This window comes from Sus scrofa, chromosome 6, assembly GCF_054392235.1.
Source record: "Sus scrofa isolate SSC_HxYL_T2T_F1_AM1 chromosome 6, Sscrofa_HxYL_maternal_Yorkshire_Landrace_v2.0, whole genome shotgun sequence".
NCBI classification, from domain to species: domain Eukaryota; kingdom Metazoa; phylum Chordata; class Mammalia; order Artiodactyla; family Suidae; genus Sus; species Sus scrofa.
In genome coordinates this window covers 89,464,433-89,485,454 of record NC_139388.1, presented here as the reverse complement: position 1 = coordinate 89,485,454, position 21,022 = coordinate 89,464,433, and the positions used below count along the sequence as shown (strand labels likewise).

At 52.8% G+C, this 21,022-nt stretch overlaps 1 protein-coding gene across 1 annotated transcript; it reads right to left on the bottom strand.

The window, feature by feature from the left end:
- Window positions 1-3,259: 3,259 nt before the first annotated feature.
- On the bottom strand, window positions 3,260-20,263 carry THEMIS2 (thymocyte selection associated family member 2). The gene is made up of 6 exons (XM_005653378.4): window positions 20,139-20,263; window positions 17,152-17,292; window positions 13,670-14,080; window positions 7,540-8,609; window positions 4,628-4,784; window positions 3,260-3,923 (listed from the first exon to the last, which is right to left on the bottom strand). The coding sequence occupies exons 1-6, from the start codon at window positions 20,230-20,232 to the stop codon at window positions 3,871-3,873; spliced, it is 1,926 nt and encodes a 641-aa protein (XP_005653435.1). The 5' UTR covers window positions 20,233-20,263; the 3' UTR covers window positions 3,260-3,870.
- Between the last annotated feature and the right edge of the window lie 759 nt (window positions 20,264-21,022).

Below are 21,022 nucleotides of genomic sequence, written 5' to 3'. Positions count from 1 at the left end.
TTTGCTCCCTTGATTTCATCTTTTTTTTTTTTTTTTTTTTTTTTTTTTTTTTTTTTTTTTTTAGGGCTGCACCTGAGGCATATGGAGGTTCCCAGGCTAGGGGTCAAATCAGCTATAGCTGCCGGCCTACAACACAGCCACAGCAACACGGGATCCAAGCCAAGTCTTCAACCTACACCACAGCTCATGGCAATGCCAGATCCTTAACCCACTGAGCGAGGCCAGAGATCAAACCTGCATCCTCGTAGATGCTGGTCAGATTCCTTTCCGATGAACCATGACAGGGACTCCTCTCTCTTGATTTTATTGATTTTAAATTTGATGATGTAGCAGTCAAAAAGTGCTTACTCATTATTTCAGTGTTTATTGCATACCTACTGTGTCAGCCCATTGGTCAGCTGCTAGGAATGTAAAGCAGACTAAGAGATTGGTATCTCAGACGTGCTGGTTCAGTGTTGCCAATAACACAGAGTAGCTGCTCAGAAATACTGAATTCCCTGCCACCTCAGCATTACTCTTTCTCATGGGAATTGTGTGGTTTTTGAACACTGTGGAGGCCCGTGGGGCCAAGCAGAGGCAGGACACTCCTCAGCAGAATACCAGCCACTCTGGTGCAGCAGAAATGAATCCGACTAGGATCCATGAGGATACAGGTTCGATCCCTGGCCTTGCTCAGTGGGTTAAAGATCTGGTGTTGCTGTGAGCTGGCAACCTACACCACAGCTCATGGCGACACCAGATCCTTAACCCACTGAGTGAGGCCAGGGATCGAACCTGTGTCTTCATGGATACTAGTCAGCTTCGTTAACTGCTGAGCTGTGCCAGGAACTCCTCCCGAGGTTGTATTCATTGATTTCCGCAGCTCCTTACATCTGTTACTACATTAGTATGTTATACATAGTACAAAACAGAATTAGGAATGAAAGAGGATATGAAAATAATTAAGAAGGGACATGCCAATAGAGTTGACCCTTGAATATCACAGTTTGAACTGTGCAGGTCCACTTTTACGCAGATTTTTTTTCAATAAATACATACTACACAGTCTGCAGTTGGTTGAACCCACAGGTGCAGAGGGAACGCTGTATGTGGATTTTTTACTGTGTGTTGAGGGGGGTGTCAGCACTCTAACCCCCTCGTTCAAGGGTCGGATGTCCTTTGGAGACCACTGCTCAGGGGTGTCTCTAGCCCTCCCCACCGCCCAGGGGTTTATTCCAGAGATAAGGAAGATAAAACCCCCTGAGGGTGGGGTCCGCCTTTGGTCCTTCCCCGCCCCGCCCCGCCCGCCCCATCGCTCTGGGAAGACATTCACAGTTGTGGCTTTCAGACTTGTTTTCCTCTTTAGCCCAGCTTTCCCTGCTCTGACGTTGCTTCCTTTCTCATGCAGCATTTGGCTACTCAGAAATCCCCTTTCGTGGGAGCTGGTGGCCCTTTCCTCTGCCCCCTCTTTTGTGATCTTGCTCATTTGTTGCCAAGATTAAATGCAAACAGTGCAAACGTGGAAGTGAAAACTGTTGACATTTTGCATGTGGTCCCAACCCCTGGGGCTTCTGTGGCAGGAAGGAACTTTGTCTCACTTTCTTATTGCTTTTCCCACCTCGGCAGCCTCCTGCCTGTAGATGAGGGCATGGGAACTAGTGTGAAGGTGAGGATGGGTGCGAGACGCTGGGCACTGGCGCAGCGGCATGTGGTAACTGCTCAGCAGGAGCCAGGAGGCCTGCGAAGCACATGAGAGCAGAGGGGTGTGGGTAGGCAAGGAAGGACACACACAGTGTGGTGCCTAGAATCCAGGACTGGAAATTTGACCCTCTTCCGGCTCCCACCTAGCTGGAGACTCCCACCATCTTTTTCTCTCTCTTCTGTCCTCTGCTGACCATGGTGTTTAGTTCAGTGACTCAAGAAACCAAAGTCCCACCGCTTTTAGGAAGTGAGGTCTGCGGTCTTACCTCATTGCACAGGCTTCAACTGATCTTGGAAGCTGATTTCCACTCTGCATAGTCATAGGCTTATATTTCTTTTTTTTTAGGGCCACACCTGTGGCATTTGGAAGTTCCCAGCTAGGAGTCAAATCAGAACTGTAGCCACTGGCCTACACCACAGCCGTACCAACGAAGGATTCTTAACCCACTGAGCGGGGCCAGGGGTTGAACCCACGTCCTCAAGGATACTAGTCAGGTGAGCTACCAGGGGAACTCATTATATTTCTTTTCTTAGCTCACTATACCGGGCAGTGAGGCTCTCCCACTAGTTGGAATACTCTGTCTCCACAGCCCAGAAACATGGTATATCTTTTTTTTTTTTCCTTAGGGCTGCACCCACAGCACATGGAGATTCCCAGGCTATGGGTCTAATCGGAGGTATACCTGCCACCATGGCCATGGCCACAGCAACGCAGGATCCGAGCCACATCTGCAACCTACACCACGGTTCACGGCAATGCCGGATCCTTAACCCACTGAGCGAGGTCAGGGATCGAATCTGCATCCTCATGAATGCCAATCAGATTCGTTAACCACTGAGCCACGACGGGAACTCCAAACATGGTATGTCTGAAACCCTGGGATGAATTCCATAAGTAGGGGATAGGGTGAGCCTGTAGACAGGGTATTGGTTTTATTCTTATCTTCATTTGCTTTTTTTGTTATGTGTATGTGTGCATGTTTGCGTATATATGTGCATGTGTGTGTGTGTGTGTATATATATATATATATATATGCTTTTTTTAGAGTGTTAGTTTTAGAGGCAGGCACAGGTCTCTGATCTTGGTCAGCAATAATGATAGTGACCTATTTATTGAATGTTTACGATGTCCCAGGCACTATGCTAAATGCTTTCAGATAGTCTCTCCATTGGTCCCTAAAACAATCTTTTGAGGTAGTTAACTTAGTTTCATTTTACATGTGAAGAAACTGAAGCTTAGAGAGGTTAAAATAACTCGTAAGTCACGGCTGATAGCTGGTGAGCAAGGATCCTAACCCAGGCCCTTGACTGGCTTATTTCCTGTCTTTAACATCAAGCCATGGTCTGCCTCAGAGCACTGAGGATTTAGATAGGGTTTGTGAAGTTCTCCTGTGGCGCAGTGGGTTAAGGATCTGGCATTGTCACTGTAGCAGCTTGGATCGCTACTGTGGCTCAGGTTCAATCCCTGGCCCAGGAACTTCCGCATGCCGAGGGTGGGACCGAAAAAGAAAAAAAAAAAAAAGAGGGGGGTTTGTAAAGAGTCAGACACAGACATAACTTAATAAGTGATGATCTCTTATTTTTCCAGAAGCTCAGGTGTCATTTTTATTCTACGGTCTTAAAGTAACCTTGGATAGTCATCTACAGGTGTCCTGTGCTGGGTGCCGCAGACATGAGGAAGACAGTCCGGGTCCCTCAGGGCCAGACTGGGGGAGGGGGAAAGGGAGGAGAGAGTGGAGCAGGGAGCAGCAAACATTCAAAAAGGCTCTCAGTGCCATGTGTGGTCAGGATTGAGTCCCTTTTACTGAGAGGCAGGAGGCACAGTCCTGCCATCGCCAGGGCGGCCAGTGTCTTGGATCCCTTTGTGCAGTAACCAGTGGGACAACTGGTATGGGGGACACAGGATTGAGTAGAACCCAGTTGGCTACTAAATACCAAAGCTCCAAGGCTGAGGGAGCCAAATGCAAGGTCTGGGCCCAGAGAAGCCCGCCCTCCATGGCAGGAACCTAGACCCGGAAGGAGCTGGTGCAGTGTCCATCCCATTTGCAGCCAATCCCCAAACGGCCACTCCTTGTCCGCGGTCCGAGGTCTGAGAGACCTTGTCCAAGGTCTTCTAAAGGCTTGTAACAGTTGGCTGGTATCTCAGATTCCCTGAGAAGCAGCAGTTAGGAAGTGAGGTTCCTGTAGCACCTAGAGGGTTTTTGGAAATTTCTCGAGTATTTCTTCATAATCATGTCCATCATCTGCAAAAGAGTTCAAGTCAGTGAGGACCTTTGGCCAGAGGTTCCTTCTCCTCCGTAGGGCACTTTCCCCGGGGACAGGGAAGGGCTTTGTCTGGATGCTCTAAGGTCCTTGCCTGCCCAGAAAACACAATTTGTTGGAGTTCCCATCATCGTGCAGTGGTTAACGAATCTGACTAGGAACCATGAGGTTGCAGGTTCGATCCCTGGCCTTGCTCAGTGGGTTAAGGATCCGGTGTTGCCGTGAGCTGTGGTGCAGGTTGCAGACGTGGCTCGGATCCTGTGTTGCTGTGGCTCTGGCATAGGCCAGTGGCTACAGCTCCGATTAGATCCCTAGCCTGGGAACCTCCATATGCTGCAGGAGCGGCCCTAGAGATGGCAAAACGACAGAAAAAAAGAAAAGAAACCACAATTTGTTGTGCCTAAACCCTTTGCAAACACTCCCCCATGCGCCTTGGGAAAGGAAGGATGTTAGAGGATGAACCCGTCTTCCTTGCCAGGGCCCTGGAACTCCTGGGAGAGGGACAGTAGGGACCCTTTAGCCCAAGGCCACCCCACTTGGTCTATACCCCACTGGGACTGCAGAAGGGTCTGCCCTTGGGCAGGGTGCTGGAGGGTATGGCTTGCACCGTCAGAGGCAAAAGCAGCAGCAGAGGAGTGGTATGGGGGAGGGGAGGACAAGGACGAACAGGGACTGGCGGACTCACCTGTATCCTGCCTGATGGGCTGAGTGGGCCTGGGGCCCTTCTTGTGGCCGGAAACCTCATTGTACAGTTTTGACCTATCCTTTCTGACCATTGGCAAGGTCTTCGTCTTGGGTTTGGGCAGCAGAGCTGGTTCCTGCCATTCTAAGACCTGAAAAGACTAAGCAGGAGAAAAAGCAGAAGTCAACAGGGTCCCGAGAACCGGGCAGCGGAGTCCATGAAATGCAACTTCCTCCGCATGTGACTTCCCCTTCTCCCCTCTCCACTTCCTTCTCAGGGTGGGGCTTCTCAGGACCCCAAGAGTGTTGCTACAAGCACATGAAATGTCCTCTGGCAGGGGAGGGAGGGGCCAGGGTGAGAGACGATAGGGTTGGGGACTAGAGACGGGGTGTCCCTGCGTTTTTCCGCAGGGATTTGGTGGTTGTCCTTCACATCTGTTGCTGAAGAAAAAAGCAGTCACAAAGCCTCAGAACAGAGCGCGGGCCCGAGGTGGGGGGTCCCCAGAAGGAAGACACCTTGGATGGAACTGCCTGTGCCAGAGGCTGTATGCGTATCTGCTCCTTTCATCCCTTAGGTGCCTGAGGAACCATTTCAGTTCCCCGTTTACACGTGAGGAAACAGGCTCAGAGAGAACGTGCCACGTCAGGCCTGACACACGGAATCCCGGGCCCGGCCAAGGTTCAGACCCAGAACCATGGCTGTGTCCTCTCAAGCCGCTGCTCTGGCTACCACACGAGCACCGCGCTTTCAAGAGCAAACAGTACAGCTCCCTGAGGAGCAGCGGACCGAACTGATGCCCGGGGAGGGAAAGTTCCTGGTTCTAGGGCAACAAGCAAGAACTGAGCCCAACGGAACCATCAGGAACCATGGCAGGGACTGAAATGTCAATTCTTTGTACCACAGTCTTTCTGGCACTGTCCCAAGGCCTGTTTCAGATGCCCCCGTCCACGCTTGGTTTTGTCAGCAAACAACCGCTCTACCCTCTGCTCCACAGATACGAGCCCCTTCTGGGGCTGAGACTCTCAGGGTTCATCTCTTTAGTTTCCACTGCTGTTCTACTACCTCCCCACGTGGTACAAAATGCAAGTCTTTCCAAGTCCTGGAGCAAAGCCCTTTTTTTTTGTCTTTTCTTTTTGGGGCTGCACCTGTGGCATATGGAGCTTCCCAGGCTAGGGGTCAAATCGGAGCTGTAGCCACTGGTCTACTCCACAACCACAGCATCACAGGATCCAAGCCTTGTCTGTGACCTACAGCACAGCTCACGGCAAGGCCAAGGATCGCACCTGCATCTTCATGGATGCTAGGCAGATTTGTTAACCACTGAGCCACAACGGGAACTCCTTCAAAGTGCTTTTTGTACAGATCATCCCCCTCTACCCCGACGCATGTATGTGCGGCTCCCCGCCACACACACACCCCATCCACCCCTGTTCTCAGCCGAACATGGCTGGAGCTCAGGCTGTGTGCTCAGACCCAATTTCAACTGCCCAGCCTGCCACTTGCTAGCTGTGTGATCTCAGGTAAACTCCTTTACCTCTCTGTGCCTCTCGACGTCTCAACTGGAGAAAGGGCTTTCAGTGCCCACCTCAGAGGGACCATCCTGAGAGCTGGGTGGGGCAGTACCTATAAGGTGCCTGCCCCAGTCAGCGCCCGACGAGTGGAGGCTGGCAAAACAGCACTGAGAGTGATGTTATCCCAGGTTCACCTGAAGAGAAGGTGTACAGGCCACAGATTGAGTAACCTGGGACATGAACTTGGCGTTCCTGACTCCAAAGTTCTTTCCCCTCCTCGTGATTCGGTCTGGTTCTGTTCAGACTCACTGGCATTTTCTCTGCCTGCCTGGGAATGGGAGGCCCCTTCCCCACAGAATTCCGTTCTAGCCAGAGTCCGAGTACAACGAATCAAAGCCACACGTCGCCCCACCGCTAAGCTAAGTACGAAGTGCAGTGTGGATGCAGAGGAGAGAGGACCGTCACTGCCTTGGAGGAAATCGGAGCCTCGCCTCTGTGTGTGTGAAGGGCTGAGGCGGGAATCCTGGCATATGGGGGAAGCATCAGAAGTTTCTCTGGGGCTGCAGCCTGGGCTGCTGAGCGGTGGTGGAAGATGGGCCTGGGAAGGTGAGACTGAAGACGGCTCCAAAGGGCCCTGGAGGCCACGTTAGGGGGTTCGTGTTACCCTGAGGGATGTGGAGCCACCGAAGATGGGGTCACGGTCCCTGTGAGCAGGGAAGGCTGTGGGAGGCCATTCTGACAGCTGTGGGTAGGGGTTTGACGTGGCTGCTGAACCAATTTAGGTGAAAAATCCCGAAGGGCGTGACAGCAGGGGTAGCAGAGAGGTGAGGTGCCGTGAACTAGGAGTCAGCATGCTGCTCCAGTTCAGGTCCCCCCATTTCTGAATTGTGACTTTAGGGGAGTCTCAGTCTCTGGGACCTCATGTGCTCAACCATATAATATAGATAATCACACCAACGTCAGGATGGTCGGGACGGAATGATAATAGCACAACGTCTGCAATTTTATAAACCGCAGTTTCTGCACCACTGTAAGGAACGTGATGCCAGACAAAGAAACGGCAAGGAATTCCCATTGTGGCGCATCGGAAACAAATCCGAATAGTATCCATGAGGATGCAGGTTCGACCCCTGGCCTCGCTCAGTGGGTTAAGGATCCGGCGTTGCCATGAGCTATGGTGTAGGTCGAAGATGCAGCTCGGATCACCCATTGCTGTGGCTGTGGTGTAGGTTGGCAGCTGCAGCTCTGACTCAACGCCTAGCCTGGGAACCTCCATATAACTCGAGGGCGGCCCCAAAAGGCAAAAAAAAAAAAAAAAAAAAAAAAAAAAAAGGAAAAGAAACGGCAAGACCTGAATGATCCCAAAAGGCGGCCCCTCCCTGCCCACTTGGGTTCTGTTGGTACCTGCGCGTCTTTCACCTTTCTGCCCGGCTTCTTCTGCCCATCGAGGCTCTTACTTTTCGGAGGCCTGGGCGGGGGGGTTTGACTCTCAAAGGCTGATAACTTCCGCAAGCGATAGTAGAAGGCTTCCGTCAGCTCCTCCACTGTGGCGACGGGGAGGGGCCTCGCCGGCTGGCTTGGCCGCCCCTTGGCCTCCACTACCGTCAGGTCCAGCCACCGGGGAGAGATCTCGAAGCACATCTCAGGGTTGGAGTCCAGGCTGACCACAAAGAAGGGTTCCATGATCTTCTCCTCCAGCCGCAGGCCCGGGAAGGAGGGCAGAGGGTCCACAGGGAGGCTAGTGTCCTTGGCTACGACCTTGACCTCACAGGGCAGCGAGAACTGGGCGGTCAGGTCCTGCAGGCTGTAGCGCCGGCCATCCCTCAACTCCTCCACGAAGCTGCCAGGGAAGTAGAGGGGCAGCAGAATCTGCTCTTGGTCCTCCGACTCGCCATCCTCTTCTTCTTCCTCCCCCGTCTGGTCACTCAGCCGCTGACACACCAAGACTTCTATGTCCCTCTCTTGAGCCCCAAGGGCCTGGCCAGTCCCCAACACCTCCAGCCTGTCCCCCATAGCCAGGGACGTGAAGCCGGGGGTCTCTAACCCGTCAACCTCACAGTCCTTCGTGACTGCCACCCGGAGTGGCCGGCCTGGCTGGAGAGCACCCAGGAGGTCGAAGGTGGTGGGGAACTCTCTTGGCCGCCGCCGCAGCTTGCCCTGGTAGGCTCCGGAGATCATGAAGTGTCTGGGCACCTTCCGGCCCTTCGTTGAGGCCAGGAACCGCCAGGGTGGCGAAGCCAGGCCTTGGATGCAGAGCTTCTGGCCCTTCTGCAAGCAGCCCACCCACGGGCTGAGGAAGGGGCATGGCCCCTCCGGAACTTCCAGGATCTCCGTGGACAGGGGGAAGGGGCCACCCCGGGCCAGGGCCTCGCTCAGCAGCATCGGCTGGATGAAGTGGATGTGCTGAGAGGAGGCAGTGACATCCTCCACGTCGACCTCCAGGGTGGAGGGGATCTTGACGACGGTCCTGCGCACTGTAGGGGGGAAGAGGTCGGCTCAGGGGTATGCCCTCTGCCCCGACAGAGGTCGGCAGACCTTTCCTACCAGCATTTTCCTATTAGGCCAGATTCCTTGCCCATCTGTCCTTCAACCTCTTTTTATTTTATTTTATTTATTTTATTTATTTATTTATTTTTGTCTTTTCTGGCACTGGCGGCATATGGAGGTTCCCAGGCTAGGGGTCTAATCGGAGCTGTAGCCGCCGGCCTACGCCAGAGCCACAGCAACGCGGGATCCGAGCCGTGTTCTGTGACCTATACCACAGCTCAGAGCAACACCAGATCCTTAACCCACTGAGCAAGGCCAGGGATCGAACCTGCAACCTCATGGATCCTAGTCGGGTTCGTTAACCACTGATCCACAATGGGAACTCCTCAACCTCTTTTTTAAAAAGTTATTCTAGGAGTTCCTGCTCTGGCACAGCAGAAACGAATCTGACTAGGAACCAAGAGGTTGCCAGTTCGATCACTGGCCTCGATCAGCGAGTTAAGGATCCAGCACTGCCGTGAGCTATGGTGTGGGTCGCAGACACGGCTCGGATCTGGCATTGCTGCAGCTGTGTTGTAGGCCTGCAGCTGTAGCTCCAATTAGACCCCCTAGCCTGGGAACCTCCATATGCCATGAGTACGGCTCTAAAAAGCAAAAAAAAAAAAAAAAAAAAAAAAAGTTATTCTAGTGGGAGGTCCCATTGCGGCACAGTAGAAATGAATCTAAGAACCATGAGGTTGCAGGTTCAATCCCTGGCCTAGATCAGTGGGTTAAGGATCCAGCATTGCCATGAGCTGTGGTGTAGGTCGCAGAGGTGGCTTGGATCCAGCGTTGCTGTGGCTGTGGTGTAGGCTGGCGGCCACAGCTCTGATTTGACCCCTAGCCTGGGAACCTCCATATGTGGAGGGTGTGGCCCTAACAAGCAAAAAAAAGAAAAGAAAAACACTGACTTTGATGATTTTGGAAAATTTCCCTTCTGGGCATTGATTAGTGCCTTGTGCATAAACTCTAATATGAGGAAAACTGTCCCACCCACGGTGTCTGAGCCACACTACGTGGAAGACAGAGCAAGGAAAGCTCTCTCCCCATTTTGTAGATGAGAACACTGAGGCTCTGAGGAGTGGCCGTGACTTCCTGCAGGTCACACTATTGGAATTTTGCTCTGTGCCAGATGAGCTGATAATTGGTTGAAGCTGGGAGGTGGGCACATGTGGGTTCATTATACTATTCTGTTTTTTACTTCAAAATGCTTTATGGGAGTTCCCATCGTGGCTCAGCAGAAATGAATCTGACTACTATCCATGGGGATGTGGGTTTGATTCCTGGCGTCACTCTGTGGGTTAAGGATCTGGTGTTGCTGTGAGCTGTGGTGTTGGTTGCAGACACAGCTCGAATCCGGCGTTGTTGTAGCTGTGGTGTAGGCCAGCAGCTACAGCTCCAATTCGACCCCTAGCCTGGGAACCTCCATATGCCACAAGTGCAGCCCTAAAAAGACAAAACAAAACAAAAAAAGCCTTATGGATTAGCTGAATTGCCTCTTTATCCAGGGGAGCCAACTCAGGTGGGTTCTTTTGTCTTTTTTTTAGGGCCACACCCATGGCATGAGGAGGGTCCCAGGCTAGGGGTCTAATCGGAGCTATAGCCGCCTGCCTCCGCCACAGCCACAGCAATGCCAGATCTGAGCTGTGTCTGTGACCTACACCACAGCTCACAGCAACGCCGGATCCTTAACCCACTGAGCAAGGCCAGGGATGGAACCCACAACCTCATGGTTCCTAGTCGGATTCGTTAACCACTGAGCCATGTCGGGAACTCCAATGGTGTTATTTGATTTACACCACATGGCAGGGCTGCTGCTGAAAGTCAGGTTGGGGGCAGACCCAGCTCAGTGGGGATGCCTGGCCCCCACCTCATGCAGCCAGGAGAAACCACATGCCTTCTTGGCCACAAGTCAGGCCGCTGGAGGTAAGTACGCATTTACAGGTGGGCAGAAAAGAGCTAACTTAGCTGGCCTGACACTGCCTTTTCTAGAAAGCCCTGCCCGCCCTCAAGCTTGGTCCTTGGCTGGTATGTGGGAAGGTGGATTTTAGGAGGGTGCCCACTCTTCCCCGATAAGAGTGGCTCACCACACCTACAAACAAGATGGCTGATGCGGAACCCCAGCTTTCTTCCTGAGAGGCTGGGATTTTGGCAAGTACAAGGCAGAGGGTCCCCAGGTGACCAGCGCCCAGGAAAAATCTTGGGCTCTGGGTCTCCAACAAGCTTCCCTGGTAGAAGGTATTTCACACGTGTTGTCACAACTCAGTGCTGGAGGAATGAAGCGTGTCCTGGGTGACTGCCCCAGGAGAGGACTCTGGGAAGCTCCGCCTTTTCCTTTGCTGACTGCCTTGTGTCTTTTCACTGCAGTGCATCCGGGGAGCCCTCCTAGTGAATCACTGAAATGCAGCGTAGTCTCAGGGGGACACAATAGAAAGTGCAGGGGACAGAGGAACATGGTAACACTGCAAGGAGGCTGGCCACAAAATCCAAAATGTGAGAAAGCCTACAGCGCAAATGACCTAGTCCCTTCAACAGGTAAGTTACCAAAAAAACAAGAGGAGAGAAACCTAGAGATTAAAGAGGCTTAAGAGGAGTTCCCAATGTGGTGTAGCAGAAACAAATCTGACTAGGAACCATGAGATTGTGGGTTCGATCCCTGGCCTTGCTCAGTGGGTTAAGGATTCCGCACTGCTGTGAGCTGTGGTGTAGGTCGTCGATGCAGCTCAGACTGGCATTGCTGTGGCTCTGGCATTGCTATAGGCCAGGAGCTATAGCTCCGATTCCACCCTGGCCTCTCGGGATCTCCATATGCTTAAGGTATGGCCCTAAAAAGACAAAAAGACAAAAAAAAAAAGAGAGAGAGAGAGGCTTAAGAGACCTAACAATCAACAATATTGTGGACCTTATGTGGATTCTGATATGGATGAACTGTAAAAAAATTTATGAGACAATAAAGGAAATTCAAACACCAAGTGGATGTTACCTCCAAGTCGGTGGTACTAGGAGTTACTGTTCCTTTTTTGACGTGAGAATGACATTGTGTGTTTGTTAAAAAAGAAATAGAAAAGAGTCTACCCTGGAGTTCCCTTGTGGCACAGCAGGTTAAGGATCTGGCATTGTCACTGCAGTGGCTCAGGTTCGCCACTGTGGCTTGGGTCCAATCCCTGGCCCTGAGACTTCCACAATTTTTTTTTGGGGGGGGTGGGGCATGCCTGTGGCATCTGGAAGGTCCCGGGTCAGGGACTGAACCCAAAGCATGGCAGTGACATCACTGAATCCTTAACCACTAGGTGACCAGGGAACTCCAAGAGTCACTTTAAAAAGAGATGTGTTTTGGATCATTTACAAAAGAAATGAGATGATATCTGGGGTCCGCATCGAAATAATCAGGTGGGGCAGAGTGGGGAGAGATGAAACAAGAGAGCTTGTGAGTTGACAACTCTGATTTTGGATGATGGGGATGTGGGGGTTGTTATGCTACTCTTGGCTTTTGTATATATTTGAATTTTTCCATCATAAAGCAGTTTTTAAAGTTTTTGTTTTGTTTTGGTTTTGAGGTTTTTCTTTTCTTTCTTTCTTTCTTTTTTTTGGCTTTTATCTTTTCTAGGGCCACACCCACAGTATATGGAGGTTCCCAGGCTAGGGGTCAAATCAGAGCTGTAGCCGTCAACCTACACCACAGCTCACAGCAATGCCGGATCCTTAACCCACTGAGTGAGGCCAGGGATCAAACCCACAACCTCATGGTTCCTAGTCGGATTCATTTCCACTGCACCACAACAGGACTCCTAAAGTTGTTTTTTTTTTAAAAAAAGCAAAGAATCGAGGAGTTCCTGTCGTGCCGCAGTGGTTAACAAATCCAACTAGGAACCCTGAGGTTGCGGATTTGATCCCTGGCCTTGCTCAGTGGGTTAAGGATCCAGCGTTGCCGTGAGCTACGGTGTAGGTTGCAGATGTCACTCGGATCCCGAGTTGCTGTGGCTCTGGTGTAGGCCAGTGGCTACACATCAGATTAGACCCCTACCCTGGGAATCTCCATATGCTGCGGGAAGTGGCCCTAGAAAAGGCAAAAAGACAGAAGAAAAAAAAAAAAAAAAAAAAAAAACAAAGAATCAAAACTTGACTCTGGAGTCTGCCAGCAACCCTGCCCTCCTCTAGGTAACACCAGGGAGCGGAACCACAAGCCCTCTGTCCTCCAGGGAGGAGGTCCTAGGCATCCATTCTTCTACCTCTGCTCCAGCTTGGCCTCTGACACCGGACCTGACCAGCTTCTGCCTCCGTCTCACCAAATCCTTTGTTTTCAGTCACCAGCCCAAAAAACAGCTGGGGAATTCACCCAGGCAGTGCCCTTCCAGTCAGGAGCACCTTCACGAACGATCCTGCTGTCTCAAGGGACAGAAAATATTTCTCCTGAGCAAATAAATGGTCAAAGCTTCAATTTGTTTTTTTGTTTTTTTTTTTTTAGGGTCGCACCTGCAGCATATGGAGGTTCCTAGGCTAGAGGTCAAATCAGAGCTGTAGCTACTGGCCTATGCCACAGCCACAGCCATGTGGGATCCAAGCTGCATCTGTGGCCTAGATCCCAGCTCACAGCAATGCTGGATCCTTAACTCACTGAGTGAGGCCAAGGATCGAACCCGCATCCTCATAGATCCTAGTTGGGTCCTTTACCTACTGAGCCACAACGGGAACTCCAAAGCTTCAATTTGTAACATTGGGTTTCCTCGTCCTCGCCATTGTGGGTTGTAGCAAGCTAACAACCCAACTGTTGCACAGTTTTATAAAGTACATGGGCCCTCATTCAAGTTGTCTCATTTTCCTATCTCCTTCTACACCTAACTTCCACTCCTGAGGGATCTTTACTCCATTACAACGTGTGCACTGGGTAAGCCATTTGGAATCCCTGGACTGTCCACAGGGATGGGGGGCATCTTCCATCAGAGCAGATCCCTGGGGCCCCCTCTGTGCCTCCTGCCCCTGTCTCCACCCACCTGCCCAGGGAACTCACAGTGCATGATGGCTTCAACCTCATATTCTGGCCTCAGGGTCAGGAAGTGCCAGGGGAGGACGGGGCAGGTGAGGGGGCCGTCCCTCAGGGCCGGGTCCTGTAGCACCTGGAGGAGGGTCTGAGGGTCCCCCAGCTTCAGTTCCCAGAAGCACCCCTTCTGGGACAGGGGCAGGCGCAGAAAAGCCTGCTGGACTCCAGTTCCCAGCACACAGCGGGCATAGTAGGTCCCGTGGTGCATTTCCACAGCCTCAAGCTTGAGGGGCTGCGCCTCGGTCACCATCCTGGCCTCGGTGGTGATTCTGTGGGTTGACATGAAGCAGATGGGAAGCTTCCTGGAATGCTGGGTTGCAGCAGAGACCAGCTCCTCCAGGGTTCCATAGCTCCGGGGGCTGGTGATGGGGCTGAAGAGACCTATGGGGCACAGAAAAGGGTGTTGGGATGGGGCAGGCCTTTGCCGCACCAAGAGCTGCATATCCCATGCCCGGGTCTGGCTGCAGAGAACCAGCCAAAATCCCCCAAGGACAGGTGCCAAGAAGGCCAGCATCTGGGTAACCAGGTTGCAGGGCTGAGGGGGGAGGCAGCAAGTGCACGGGGTGAATGGACAGAGAAGGGCAGGGTGGGGACAGTTCCTTCGGACACAGACAGGCATGGACACAGGGATTGTCACAAAGACGACAGAACAGGCGCTCATCTCCCAACAAACACACTGATGGCCACTGCATCTACCCACCCTGCGACCCCACCTGCCTCTAATATGCCGTCTTCACCGCCAGATACCTCACCAGTGCTGCAACCCCACACACCAGCAGTATCACCCCATCCTGGGTGGGTGAGCACCTCAGTTGCTCTCTCCCAAGCTAGAAACCCAGGAGCTGCTGGCCAAATGACCTCTGACCACCCCCTCTACCCCGAATCCCATCTGCCAATCTGGCTGCCCCACTGCTCATTCCCCTCTAACCCTCCCCACCCCCCACCACCCTGTCCATGGCTTCCGCCACCAGACAGGCCTAAAATGCCCCATGTCTGGTTATAATATCACTCCCAGAGTCTCCCTGCCCAAAACACTCAACACAAATGAATCAATTCAAGGAAACACCACACAAACCCGGTCTAAGGGACATTCTGCAAAAGTATTGACCTCCTGGACTCTTGAAAAATGTTGATGTCCGGGAGTTCCCATCATGGCTCAGGTAGTTAACGAACCCAACTAGTACCCATGAGGACGTGGGTTCAATCCCTGGCCTTGCTCAGTAGGTTAAGGATCTGGTGTTGCCGTGAGCTGTGGTGTAGGTTGCAGACACAGCTCGGATCCCGCATTGCTATGGCTGCGGCGTAGGCTGGCAGCCACAGCTCCGATTCGACCCCTAGCCTGGGAATCTCCATATGCCAGGGTACAGCCCTAAAAAAGCAAAAAAAAAAAAAAAAAAAAAAAAAAAAAGTTGATGTCAAGACAAAGGAAGGCTGAGGAACTGTCCCAGACTGCAGGGGACTAAAGGAGGCTGGCCAAATGTCACATGCGATCTGGGACTGGATTATGGTTTTTTTTGTTGTTGTTTTTTTTTTTTAGGGCCACACACTCAGCATATGGAAGCTCCTAGGCAAGGGGCTGAATCAGAGCAGCAGCTGCCAGCCTATGCCACAGCCACAACAACAGCACATCAGTGACCTACGCTGCAGCTTGCGGCAATACCAGATCCCCCCTTTTTTCCCCTCTCTCTCTCTTTTTAGGGCCACACCCACGGCATATGGAGGTTCCCAGGCTAGGGGTTGAATCGGAGCTACAGCTGTCAGCCTATACCACAGCCACAGCAATGCAGGATCCAAGCTGCGTCTGCGACCTACGCCACAGCTCACGGCAACACCGGATCCTTTACCCACTGAGACAGGCTAGGGATCCAACTTGTGTCCTCATGGTTACTAGTCAGATTCGTTTCCACTGAGCCACAACGGGAATTCCAACACCAGATCCTTAATCCACTGAGTGAGGCCAGGGATCACACTTGCATCCTCGTGGATGTTAATTGGGATTCTTAACCCACTGAGCCACAACAGAAATTCCTGGATTCTGGATCAAGGCAAAAACCAGCTATCAAGGACATCATTAAGGGCACCTTGTGAAATCTGAATAGATTATGGGTTAGATGGCAGTATTGTATCAATAGTAAGTTTCTTGAATTGGAGCTACAGTTTCGGGAGAGAATGTCCTTGTTTTTTAGGAGATACACCAAATATTAGGAGTAATATTTAGATGTAATGGGGCATCATGTCTGCAATTTACTCTAAAATGATTTGGGAATGTATATATATATATATATTTGGGAACATGTATGTATATATATATACACATACACTCACATATATAGTAATATATGTTCATGTGTATATATATGGGGGGAAGCAAATGTTGCAAAATGTTTAATCATTGGTGTACAGGAGGAGTTCTAGCAAGCCTTCTGTAAACTTGCAATTATTTCAACGAAATTTTTAAAACCTCAAGAAAAACCCCAAAACCTCAAAATACAAAGGTTTTGTTATTTCCCTATTTAAAGCCCTCAGGGGCTACTCAATGCCTTCGAAAAAGTCCAAAATGTGTCTATTTCCCACACGACCTTCCCCCACCACCCCTGTGGTCTGGCTCCTGCTCACCTCCCCACCTGGAACCCATGCCCTCACCTGGCACAGGAAACTATACTGAGAACAAGCCCTCAGAGGGCGCCTGCTCTGTGTCTGGCCCTCTTCTAACTGCTCCCTACATGGCAACTCAGTTAATCTTTACATCAAGCCTGATCACCCCCACTAAAGAGGAAGAAGCTGAAGCACACAGAGGCCACAGAACTCCACGGCCACAGCTAGTAGCCGGCAGAGCTGGGATTCCCATCCAGGCTGCTGGCTTCAGCATCAGGGCCCATGGTCCCCCCAACTCCAGGGGTTTCTGGAGCACCACATGTGCACATGCTACTCCCTCCAGCTGGGATCCTTCCTCCAGTTCAGGTGCCACCTCCTCCAGGAAGCCCCTCTTGAAGACCTCCAGAGCCCTCTCTAAACTCATGCCTACTTCTCCTGTTTCCTGATCTCTGCCTTCCTGGGAGTTCCCCGCCGGAGAGAGGGCTGCACCTAGTTCATCCTGAGCCCCACGCCCCCCAGCCCCCAGCACAAGGCCTGGCACACCCGGAGTGTCCATACATGTTTGGTGAGTGAATGTGTGAGCGAACACAGAAACAGGCACGTGGACAAAGACCCAGTACAAAGAGCGTCCCGGCCAAAAGGCAGAGACGGATACAGAGAGGGGGCAGCCATGCCAGCTCAGGGCATCGGCAGAGCACTCAGGACATCCGGGCCTGAGTGCTGGGGAGTGGTGGATGTGAGAGTCGCGTGTGTTCTCACACACTGGGGAGGGGCGTGTGGCTTCGTGCTGGGGTCAAGTGTGTCCGAGGGTGTGCCTGGAAGGTTCCAGGCCCAAGGCACAGAGGCGCTGACCTTACCCTGGAAATCGGGAGCAAGTTCCATGGTCTGGCCTGTCTCCGGGTCCTTGCAGACCACTTTCTGGAGGCCAATGTGGGTAACCTTCATCAGGTCCCCTGTGGAGAGGCAGCACTCGTTCCCAGAGATCTCATAGATGGAGCCTGCGGAGACACAGACCCGGGTTCACCGGTTCAGCAAAGGCCAAGCGCTGGGAGGCCCCTGCCCTCTTCTCCCATGGGTGCTACTCTGCCGCACCTTTGCACATGTTGTTCCAGCGCCTGGAATGCGTTTCCCTGTCCTCCCTGCCTAACAGACCCCGGCTCAGCCGTCCTCAGCCAGCATAAACGCCGCCCTTGCCTTCTTTGCATGCTGATTGTACCCCTCTGTGGGCCCATCCCCCGCCTCCTGAACTCAGCTCACAGGGCAGGACTGATCCATCCCAGCCTCGAAGCAAGTCATGAACAAGTAAACAACACAGCAAATCCTGTTTCCCTCATTAAACAGCTAAACAGTCAGGCCCAGAGATCTTCAGTGCTGCCCGGAGGTCCCACAGAGCCAAACACTCATGCTGGTGCTTCCTTCTTTGGATGAATTTTTTTTCTTTTTTTTTTTAGGGCCGCAAGCACAGCATATGGATGTTCCCAGGCCAGGGGTCAAGTAGGAGCCACAGCTGCCGGCCTACGTCAGAGCCACAGCAACGCTACCTCTGTAACCCACACCGCAGCTCGAAGCAACGCCGGATCATTAACCCACTGAGTGAGGCCGGGGATCGAACCCGCACCCTCATGGATACTCCTCAGATTCATTTACGAGGAGCCACAATGGGAACTCCCCTTTTTTCTTTTCTTTTTTTCAGGTGAATCATTTTGTTGTTGTTGTTGTTGTTGTTGTTGTTGCTATTTCTTGGGCCGCTCCCGCGGCATATGGAGGTTCCCAGGCTAGGGGTTGAATCGGAGCTGTAGCCACCGGCCTACGCCAGAGCCACAGCAACGCGGGATCCGAGCCACGTCTGCAACCTACACCACAGCTCACGGCAACGCCGGATCATTAATCCACTGAGCAAGGGCAGGGACCGAACCCGCAACCTCATGGTTCCTAGTCGGATTCGTTAACCACTGCGCCACGACGGGAACTCCAGGTGAATCATTTTTTAAAGGAAGCACAGAAGAGAGTGGCAGGCCATGAACAGGATGGGCCCAGTAGGCAGGGTTCTGGGCCCCCACCTTCAAGCAAGCAGCCCATCTTCCTGTCCAGAACATGAGAGGTTCCGGATGAAGAGCTCTCATGCAAGGCTGGTGCACAGGCCCTCCATCCTGCTGATGCAGTAGGCGAGCCTCAAGGCCACCTCACTCCACCCCACTCCCAGCACAGCCCCAGCAGAGCCCTCCCTAACAGCCCAGAGAAACTGATGAAAATCCCACCTCTAGCCCCAGGAAAATACACACAGGCTCATAAAACACAGAGTTAGGAATACAGAACCTCGGGCCTGGTAAGAGCAGCAGCCCCCCCCCCCCGCCGTGCTGAGTGCTTACTGTATGCTCGGCACTCTGCTCAGTACTGCAGATGTGCTGCTGCATTTAAGACCCATGCCTACTGCTGGAGGGAAGGACAATTTCCTTTTCTTAAACAATGAAGCTGAGGGTTGGCAAGGGTGAATGGGCAGCACAAGAATATCAGGTAGGAGGCAGAACTGAGTTCCCTGGTGGCTCAGTAGGTTAAGGACCAGGCACTGTTGCTGCTGTGGCAGGGGTTTCATCCCTAGCCCGGAAACTTCTGCATTCAGTGAGCACAGCCAAAAAAAAAAAAAAAAAAAAAAAAGAGTAAGACTCAGCCCTGGATGTTTGCCTCCACCGCTGGCACAGAGCAACCGCTGCCAAGTGTCGAGTGGTAGTGGCTGAGTGTCGGTCACGGCCACCTGCCCCACGGGTATCACCATCGGCCCTCCTCTAGCTCCCCCACACCCCATCTAGCTCTTTTCTTACCGTCCCCCTTCCGCCACTTCCCACCACTTCTCACCACTTCTCATTAGGCAAAATGAGGAAACCAAGTATTGTGACACACAGCGGGTGGGGGATGTTGGAAGGAGAGCAAATAGATCAAAGATGCCTGCAGGAAGCCCCCAGAGAGACAAGAGCTTTCGAACCCAGACCCATTACATTCCCAAGTGGGCCTGGCAAGATGCTATGGTGTGGTGGCCTGTCCTGCTCCCGTGAGGGGCCCTCCAGCATGTATCACTCTTGATCTGCGGTGCAGAACAAGGGAGAGGGTGGAGGGAACAGGATGGGCAGGGTACTGGTGTGAAGTTTGCCCTCTAAGGAAGTAGCCTCCCACCAGCCCACCCAGACTCTAGCTTCCCTCTCTCCTCCACCCCCCACTTCCCCACTCAGTTGACCACAGCTCCTCCCTCACCCTCAGAGCAGCCACCTGTCCCTTCATGGCCTGTCAATCCCTTTCAGGCAAGGAGCAGAGAGACCCAGGAAGACTCCCTGGAGGAGGAGTCATTTAAGCTGAGACCTGAAGAGCTGATCAGATCAAATACTATCCATTGCCAAGCAGCCAAGCAGAGAGCAAAGACGGGATGGAGGGATTGAAGGAAGGCCGCGTAGACAGGTGTCGAAGGGGAAGGAATGGGAGGTCACATGTAGGGGAGAGCTGACCTGTCGCTTCAGAATCAAGCTCGGCGTCGCCAACATCCTAGGGCTGCGACCCCACAGAGTCCGACCTCAAGCACTGCGCACCGCCGTTCCACCCCAGCTTGGTTCGGTTCCACCCCCCTGAGTATCTGTGCTCACTGAAGTCCCATCACCGGGGTCGGCCAACCCCCTTCAGAAGCAAAAAACCGTGTCCCCAAGAAGTTGCAGGGTAGCCCCAGAGCACACAGCTTGGGCAGCGGCAGCTTCGGGATTCGAACCCCGGGCACAGCGTCCCGGGTTTCTAACGCTCTGGAAGAGAGAACCTGATCCGCAGCGGGGTCGGGAGGTCGGAGGGGTCTCGGCCCTTCACTCACCCTGGAAGTAGACACCCGAGCAGACCCGCAGTACTCGCGGCAGGGAGGCGGGGTCCAGGGCGCGCACGTAGTCCTGCAGCGACACAGGTTCCATGGTCCGCGCAGCTCGCGGGACCTGATCGAGTGGCCCGCTCGCCGCCGCCGGGCCCTGCACCCTCCCCTCGGCCGGCCCAGCGGGGCGGAGTCGGGGCCAGAGCCCCGCCCAGGGGCGTGAGGGCCGCGACCTTGCGCTCCAGCACGCGCCGCCTCCCTCTCCAGGACTCAGGTTCCCCGACCTCTACGGGGGGTTTGCAGGACCCGGCTCTCACATTGGTGGCACGATTTGGAGGGTCCAAATCAGGACCTGACCCCCGAGAGGCTCTGAGTAAATAAAAGCTGGTCCCCACGTGCCCAGTCGTCAGTGATGTACCCCATCGTGGAGGAAGGACGAGGATGAAGATGAAGGAACCCCCCCGCCCCCTGCATTCCCCCGGTCCTCACAGCAGAACCGGGAAAGGAAGTCCGCCCGCGCCGAGTAGTTCTGGGTCTCACAGGAAAGGAGCAGCCTTGCCTTTTGAGTCTGAGGAGGGAGGTAGAGCGTCAGGTCGCCTGAATCCCTCTGCGGGACACTCCAAGCCCTCTACTCACTGGGGACTCATTACCTTTCCAGGATGCTCTACCCTCTGGACAATTCTCCTGAAAAATTCTTCCTTGAGCTAAAAATCTGCTTAGGAAAGAGACCAACCACTTCCAGTGAACAAAGAAGAAATAGATAAGTCTTTTCCTTGTCCCTCGACAGTCAAACTGAGGTTTAAATCCCAGCTCCTCCTCTTGCTTGTTATATAACTTTAGGCAAATCACTTCAATTTTTGAGTTTTCGTTTCCTCATCTGTAAAATGGAGGAA